At 38.1% G+C, this 8,360-nt stretch overlaps 1 protein-coding gene across 1 annotated transcript in view; it reads left to right on the forward strand.

The window, feature by feature from the left end:
• ACTR3 (actin related protein 3) overlaps window positions 1-5,769 on the forward strand; it is a 28,743-nt gene extending 22,974 nt beyond the window's left edge. The window contains exons 7-12 of the mRNA XM_005519622.3: window positions 724-867; window positions 1,620-1,793; window positions 2,159-2,251; window positions 2,694-2,819; window positions 4,373-4,456; window positions 4,854-5,769. Coding sequence (XP_005519679.1) covers window positions 724-867; window positions 1,620-1,793; window positions 2,159-2,251; window positions 2,694-2,819; window positions 4,373-4,456; window positions 4,854-4,949 — 717 coding nt within the window. The 3' untranslated portion in view covers window positions 4,950-5,769. The remainder of the gene's footprint in view (window positions 1-723; window positions 868-1,619; window positions 1,794-2,158; window positions 2,252-2,693; window positions 2,820-4,372; window positions 4,457-4,853) is intronic.
• The last annotated feature ends 2,591 nt before the right edge of the window (window positions 5,770-8,360 follow it).

The following is an 8,360-nucleotide window of genomic DNA, read 5'->3' on the forward strand; positions in this document are numbered from 1 at the left end:
GACATTGTTTTCTGTGTATGAACGTAAGGTGTGTGTGGATTTAGGAAAAGTGAAGCATGAGTGTGATACCTGGACTCCTCTGTTTGGATTTAGCAGGTCTAGTAGGGTTGAAGGCCAAGCTTGCACACTTGGTTTCTTTGTTTAGACCAGATGTTTTTAATGCATTGATGGTGGTCCTCAGGATGAGTGTGACTTGTAAGGGTAGGTTGATGGATGAGGATGGGCCAGTCTGATGTTCTGAGCAGTCCCAATTAATATGCTGAAATGATGCATTTTCTCCCTGCTTTCAGAAAATTAATTTTGGCTCATGTGGATTGTAACGTCTTACATCAGTGGCTGTGACTGCAGGGCCACATCAGTTATTCTAAAATAATATTTCACGAAAAAAAGGTTTCTTGACCTTTTTGGTAAGAGTAACCTCATTTTGAAGAGAAAAATAAAGGCCAAGGAATAGTGAGTATAGTGATTTGTCTGCCTTGTGTGCTAGTGACTTTTCTGTTCCTTCTAACCTTGTAAGAATTATGAACCAATGTCATGCAAAGTAAAGTAAGGCTATACTGTGAAGAATTTGATTTGTTGTAATTAAATGAGCCAGTCTTAAACAGCTTTAGCCTCAGAATCACAGGTAGTGGGTAGGAGTTTAGACTCCATGCCTTTCTCCCTCTGAGGTTTCGTGAAAGTAGCTCTTATCAGTATCTTTGTCCCCATTAATTTTGTTTACAGGCTGAAGGATATGTGATTGGCAGCTGTATCAAACACATTCCAATTGCTGGGAGAGATATCACATACTTCATTCAGCAGTTGCTGAGGGAGAGAGAAGTAGGAATTCCTCCTGAACAGTCCTTGGAAACAGCTAAAGCAGTGAAGGTAACGTGAATGTTGCAGATCTTAAAGTTATTTTATATCACGTATTTGTATCTGGTTTTAAAGTACAAGAATCTCTGAAAGTAATTGTCCTCCTGAGTAATGGGGCTCTGATTCTAAGTAATATAAAAACGTCTTAATAGTGTAATAACATGAAATAGCTTAAACTCAAGGTTTACTGTTGGGCTACACTCACTCAGTCTGGCCTGGAATTTCACTCTTCACCTGTTGTCTTCCCTTTCTCTTCCCCTCCATTATCATTATTGTTGTTGTTATTATCCTGTTGCTATTATTACTGTAATGTTCTGTTGGAAATACTGTTGGCTGGATGTGTCATATAAAGAGCTGTAATTGCTCTTACATTCTTTCTGAATATTAATGTGTTCTTTTTTGTAACACACGTTACATAGAGAACAAAGCAATGCTGGAAGACATTCAGCTTAAAGTACACTTAAATTTTATTTCCCTGGCAGTTCTTCACTGTATTTCAGAATTAATTTCTCACAATCATCGAAGTTTAGAGGAAAAGCAGAAGAAAAGTAATTTAGCTCAGCAAGAGCCTTCAGTGTTGCACAGAAATGATCTCTAGTAGCAGAGCCATTATCTACCTGTGTACAGTAAATGTCAGTTCAGCTGTTTTGAGGCATATTCTTTGTCTGCCAATGTAATACTTTTAAAAGTTACTACATTTTTTGAAATTTCATATCAGTTTTCTATACTTCAGGTAGTTGTAACTGTATTTATTCGATTTTCAGGAGCGCTTTAGTTATGTTTGCCCTGACTTAGTAAAAGAATTTAACAAGTATGACACAGATGGTACAAAGTGGATTAAACAATATACTGGAATTAATGCTATCTCAAAGAAAGAATTTACCATTGATGTTGGTTATGAGAGATTCCTGGGGCCAGAGATTTTCTTCCATCCTGAGGTAAGTTGATTTGACTAAACTTTCTGTTTTAAAAGCATTTTAGGTGATAGCATAGAAATCCTATTTGCAAAATTGTAAAGAAGTGGTGATCATCCTGACTTACATTTCTTCTTATTTATAAACAGATACCAGCTATTGTTGCAAGTCAGCATGGTTTGATTCTTGATTGCTACTAATCTTTATACAAATCCAGGCTGATACACAAAGCACTTACAAATGGCAGCAAAAGTATTTAACTGCTTCCATTATAAATTTTCATGACATCTGTAGTATAATAGAATGATTCTTTGCTTTTCTTCCTCTTTATCTCTTCCTTTGCAATATGTGGTCCTCTACAGTGACTTGATTTTTATTCCTGATTGCAGTTTGCTAATCCTGACTTTACGCAACCAATCTCAGAAGTAGTAGATGAAGTTATTCAGAATTGTCCCATTGATGTTAGACGTCCTCTATATAAGGTCAGTAGCTTAATATCTGGTTTTTTTAGAAGAATTGTGATTTTTATCAAGGTACATATTTGAAACTCTTAAAAACCAAAACAAAATTAACAACATTTACCATTTTTCTAGAAATGAATCCAATATGCAAAAGGCTTTGTTTGTTCACTTAGACATTTTCAGAATGTGCTTTTTCATTAGGGGAACAAAAAACTGAGCAAAAGTGGTGAGATGTAATAAGATATAGTAAGATAATAAGATATAAATGGTAATAAGATATAAATGTATTTTAAAGCACGGACTATTTTAATGATGAGTTCATGCTGTGTCATGCTTATATGTTAGGTAATTTGCTTAACTGTAGCTTTAAAAACTGTTGTTAGATATTTAGAATTTAGGAACTGGGTAAAGCTGGAGACTTGCATTTTCAGACGTGGTTAACAGGTTTTGTTATTCAAAACAGAATATTGTCCTCTCTGGAGGCTCAACCATGTTCAGGGACTTCGGTCGCCGTTTACAGCGAGACTTGAAAAGGACTGTTGATGCCAGGCTGAAACTTAGTGAAGAACTTAGTGGTGGCAGACTGAAGGTTGGTTCCTGTAGCTCACACATTAAACAAGCATCTGTTAACTGGAAAATGTGCAAATGACATCTTGCAATGATCTTTGGTCTTTGTTGAAATGTCTTTACCTTATTTGAAGTTCTTATAGAGGCTTTTCAGAGATTCATCCATTACACTGATCACATACCAGGGCTTGGCCACTCCAGCTGTCTTTGTGATTGTTGTTTATTGATCAATTGCATTTCACTGTGCTCAGTCTTTTGAGCTTGAAGATAAGAGAGATGAATCAAGCTCATTGTTGAGCCGCCAGGAGAGTCAGGAGCACATGTCCTGTGAGGAATGAGGGAGCCTTGATTAGAGAAGGTTTTACTGATAATGTCTCAGTGCATGTGGGGAGATTACTGACTTTGAAGTTCAGCTGGATAAAACCCTTCCTCTGGCTTCATAGCTTACCCTGCCTTGAGCAGGAGGCCAAACCAGAGACATGTGGTCCCTTCCCACCTCAATTATTTTACTATAAGCAACTTCATGTTTTTACTAAACGGCATGATCCTTCATTTGTGCTCTTCCCACTTCAGACCTGTGACCTAACTGCTGCATCTTTCTGTTGTCTCTGCATAAATAAAAGACCAGCAGAGAAAAAAAAAAAAAAAGTTGTGGGTTTTTCCTTTTAAAGCAAAATTGAAGTGATTTTTCTCATTTATTTTTTTAGTAGCAATCTGGCTAGGCGACCTCAAACAATCCTTTAAAACCCCAGCAGAGCTTTATAATATGCCATGTAGACAACTCTGAAATTTCAGTCATACACAGTTCTCTGGCCCAAGAAACATCATGTTTTCTTTACCAGACCCATACCACTTAGTAAGGAAGCAGATTCTGAGTAAGGAAATGGGATTCTTGTCTTCTAGATTCTAGGTGCCAGGCATGGCAAAGAATCGCTGGCTGGAGTTTTGCAAATGTGTTACAGAACATTTTTAGATACTGTTAGATACTGTTTCAAATTTCAACAGGTTGGGCTGTGACAAATAAATTCTGAAACTGTTACATACACTGGCAGTTTCTATGGGCAGCAGTAAGGAATAGGTTGTGTAACCAACAGGTTTCCGTATGGAGGGAAAGGGAATGGCTGACTGGAATGGATGCTGTAGTTCAGAAAAGCATGATTGACTGTATGGATCCTGGATAAAATTTCAATCTGCAACTGATGCTTTATTAGAATAATCACATGAAACTTGAAAATGTGTGTGTTTTTGAAGAGCTTAGGTAGTATGGATTAATGCTTATAAATACATAAATAGCTCATCAAGAAATTAATCAGAACATCGTGTGAAAAGAAATGGGTGTGAATGGAAGTATCTCTGATAAAGCAGATAACTTGATCTATTAGCAGGAGCTGTTTCTTACTCTTCATTGTACAAGGGAAAGTCTGATGCCATAGATGTAAATTTACATACACAGCACTTGTAAAAATACTAATTTATGAAAAGTAACTTGGTGTATACACTCCTTTAAAACCAGATCTGGTTTTTACCAGCAGAAGTGACTTCTAATGTGCTGCTTCTCTCTCCTCTTTCCTGCAGCCGAAGCCCATTGATGTCCAAGTCATTACACACCATATGCAGAGATATGCAGTCTGGTTTGGAGGATCAATGCTGGCTTCCACAGTGAGTTTAGCTGTCAAGCTGAGCATGTTTGAGCCATTCTGACCGTGCTTTTGGAGCTCTCATCTCTCATTGTATATTAATTGTATATTAAGTGTGGTAGAGGAATTTCTGATATACCTCAGGTGGTAAATATACCTTTCCTGTTTTTGCATTAGACTTTAAAGACACGGAAGAGCAAATGAAAGCTGAATTAAAGCTTTGTGTGAGTTGTTAAATAGTGCCTTTTAGTTTTGTGGCAGAGTATATTCTTTGCATTGGTGTTTCGCCATGCATGATATAACTCAATTCTAGGATTTCTGTGCTATCTTTATCTTTTTCCACTGGCTACAAAAAAGTTAATACTGTTAAAATAAGGTGTCTATACCATACACTAATGTTTTTTTCCTTCCCTTTACAGCCTGAGTTCTACCAAGTATGCCATACCAAAAAAGATTATGAAGAGATTGGCCCTAGCATCTGTCGTCACAACCCTGTGTTTGGAGTCATGTCTTAAAGCTGACCCTGCATGGGTCAGGGCTGGGGAAGTGGGGAGGAGGAAGAGTCTTTCTGATTACTTGTTTGTCTGATGGCTGGTATTAAGATAACAAACATGACTTGACAATAAGAAAAAGACCAAACACAATTAAGCAGGATCATTTTAATAAGTGTCTCAACATGCGGATGTAGTGGAAAGCCAAAAGGATCACGTTTTTTCTTTAGATTGATTATTTGAACCTGTGCGTAACAAAACAAAGAAAAAGTGGATTTTAGTTCTTTCTGTGCCCTGATATTTTGTATATTAATGAATTATCCAAGATTTGATGGGATTTGATGGTGTGTAGATAGTCAGCTCTCTAATGCTTCCATTGTACCCCTTCATGGGTGCAATACAGGAGCTTGTTTATATTTCATACTTTTTTATACTTTGAGGAAAAATATGAATAAAAGAAACTGTAATATTTGAGGAAAAAAAATTTACCAGTGACCAACTTGAAAGTAAATTTAAAAAAACGAAAAAAAAAGTCATGACTCATGCAACTAGCTCTTGCAAATCATGACCAGTCTAAATCCTGGGTTCCATACAATGCGAGTGCTTTTGGAACTAAGAAGCTACTATCTTGGATTAACCAATGCCTGCTAGTGCTTTCTGATTACTTGGTGCATTTTCATACTATCTCTTGCTTTAAAAAAAAAAAAAAAGTAAAGACAAGACTGTTGGACCAGTATTGCAGTTCTGTAGTGTCATTTCTAATTAAACCAAATAATCAGGTTATCAAAATTTGGTGTATTTAAAGCCTAACACCATTCCAATAAAGGCACAAAATTTCTTTTTATGTTGGTGTCAGACTTGTTAATCTCATGACATGGGAAGTTCTGAGCATGGGTCCCTACATATCCGCTGTGGCTTTTGAGGAGTGAGGTTGGTCTGTGAGGTAGAGATGTAATGTGCTTTGTGTAACTCAAGTGTGAGCATTTTAGAACTGCAGTTTGTGTGTTCAGTTAGCTAGCACTTACCTAGAGAAGCCTGACAGCTCCTCCACTGTTGGCTTTGTTCATCTACTTTGTTCTGTAACTTTTTTCCCCCCACTTTCTTGCAGGTGGTGCTATTCAGGAGTCAGCACTGCGTTTTCAATCCCTGTGGTTTTTCTGCAAGAAAATACCATGTAGATAAAAATAAAGTGAAAACAATCTCTTTCTCATTCTTTCTAGGAAGAACACTTTCTGTAGTGGCTGCAATTGCTTACAATTTCTGTTGATATTTGATGAGAGAAAACTCAATTTTTAGGCACTTCTGGGCCACAGATGGAGTTGAGGCTGTTTGCATAGAAGTCCACAAGAGGGAGATAGCCCAAAGATGGCTCATGTTTTTATCAGAGAAGTTTATCAATTGCCAGAGCTTCATAACTTGGTGCTCCATGTGACTCCAAAACAAGGATGATGTGGGAAAGTTGTTTTTACAGCAAACATTGTAAAAAATTTACATGCTGAAATCAAACAGAACATGAGGCAAACAACACATTTTTGAACAATTTTATTACAAAACTATATTGGTAACATCTCTGTAACAGTGATACAGTGTTTTAGTTCTTATAACTTGCTTTTAAACTCAGTTTGAGTTGTAGCTGTAGGCTGATTCATGTGGTAAGGAAGACCAATTGGCAAATATATATAAAATAAAGTTAAGTTGAGTTATGCTTTTCCAGCAATCCTGGTTCTGCCACTGTATCCTATCTAGTGACAGGATAGTTTGATACACTGCAGTGGTGTGGAGATAGAGCAAGGATCTTTTTCTTCTCTAGAAAACAAGAGTCTTAAGAATTCACGTGAAAATCTTAAATTCCCAACACAGATACATAACAGTGAGCAAGTGCAAAGAGAAAGAGTGAATTCCTCTTCCTGTCACAGCTGTAGAGAGATCTTGGGTGTTGCACAAGTTCTATGTTCATCTTCCTTGGGGCCCAGGGGAGCTGCTCAAAGCTCCTATTTGTCATTTGTGTAAAAGAGAAGGGGGAGAAACCATGCCCTTACACAAGCATTGATTTTTTTATTTGTAGGTGTCATCTAAAATTACATTAATTTTCTCATGGAATGGAGTAAGTGGGAGTTTTTTTGCAGTGTGTTTTTTGTTGTTTTTTTTTTTTTAAACTGTAGATGTACTTTTGGAGAAGTTACACAGCCACAGCTGATTTTGGGTGTGTTAAGAGAACTAAAAAAAAAAGTATGAACAGATCCTGTTAATGACTTGGACTGCATGGAGAGTCGTCAATACTTAAACACACCATACATAGTAGTAAATTCAGTCTTGTACAGTGGGAATAACTGTCTGGAAAGGGCTCAGAGTGTTCTGCACATCAGATCTGCTGCTGGTGAGTGGTGAAGGGGCTGAGCAGCCCCTGGGTAGGGCATCCCAGGGATTGTGTAAAGCACACACTGTACAGTGTTAAACACAGGCAGTTCCAGGAAAACCCTCTGCAATCTTGAAATGTGGATCTCCCGTTGTTCTGTGTGGTGGCCTTAAAGCATCCAAAAGGTTCATTGCAAAGGCAAGTGCTTAAAAAAACCCCACAGAGCATGAAATGATATTTTTTTCTCTAAAGGCTCATTACCGGAGAGGTTACATGGAGAAGGCAATTTTAAATCCATTTAAGGGGATTTAATGGGACTGAGGTCAGGGCATAGCTTTGTGTCCTGTGTATGAGACTGGCTGACAGAATCCCTGAGGAGACCATCCTGAAGGGCAGAGGAGTCCAGGAAGGTTGGGCCTTCAAGAAAGAAATCTCAAAGACACAGGAGCAGGCTCTCCCCGCCTCCTGAAAGCTGAGGTGGTCATTTCCCACCTACTAATTTTATAATTCTATAAAGGAGACTTACACTTCTACTGTCCTGCTGCCTGCAGGATGAGCTGGAACAGTGCTGACTGTGCACAGAAAACAGCAAAGAGCACTAAACAGCTGCAGTCTGGCCTGCCTGAACTTGGCTCACTTTACCCTCCTCTAGGAATTTGATTTTATTCCAGTAGATGAAGTAGGACTCCAGGTTTAATTGGCTTAAAAGCTGGTAGTTTCATGCAGCTGAACTTGGAATAAATCAAAGGTCACTGCCAAGTTGGTTTAGGCTCATCTCTTCATTTTGGAAAATGTTTGTACCAAATGTTAGGTATTGTTGGGATGGATGAGTTATCACTTGAAAAGATGCCGGGAGGCCACTGCTGGGCTGGCTGAGCTCCTACTGCCAGCTGTGGGCTAGTGCTGTGCAGCCTCCCTGCCTGATAACTGGTGTTCTCTGTGTAGGACTAAAACTCCTCTGTCAGTAAAATTAAGATATATACATTGTTAGCATCACTTAATACTTGTTTTGGTTGGTTTTTTAAAAAAATTTCCTCCACAGAAGCAAAATGCAGAAATAATCGGCTCCAAGTGCCAGT

Source organism: Pseudopodoces humilis, chromosome 8 (genome assembly GCF_049639895.1).
Source record: "Pseudopodoces humilis isolate 2021_Gansu_Grassland_sample_001 chromosome 8, ASM4963989v1, whole genome shotgun sequence".
In the NCBI taxonomy this organism is placed as follows: domain Eukaryota; kingdom Metazoa; phylum Chordata; class Aves; order Passeriformes; family Paridae; genus Pseudopodoces; species Pseudopodoces humilis.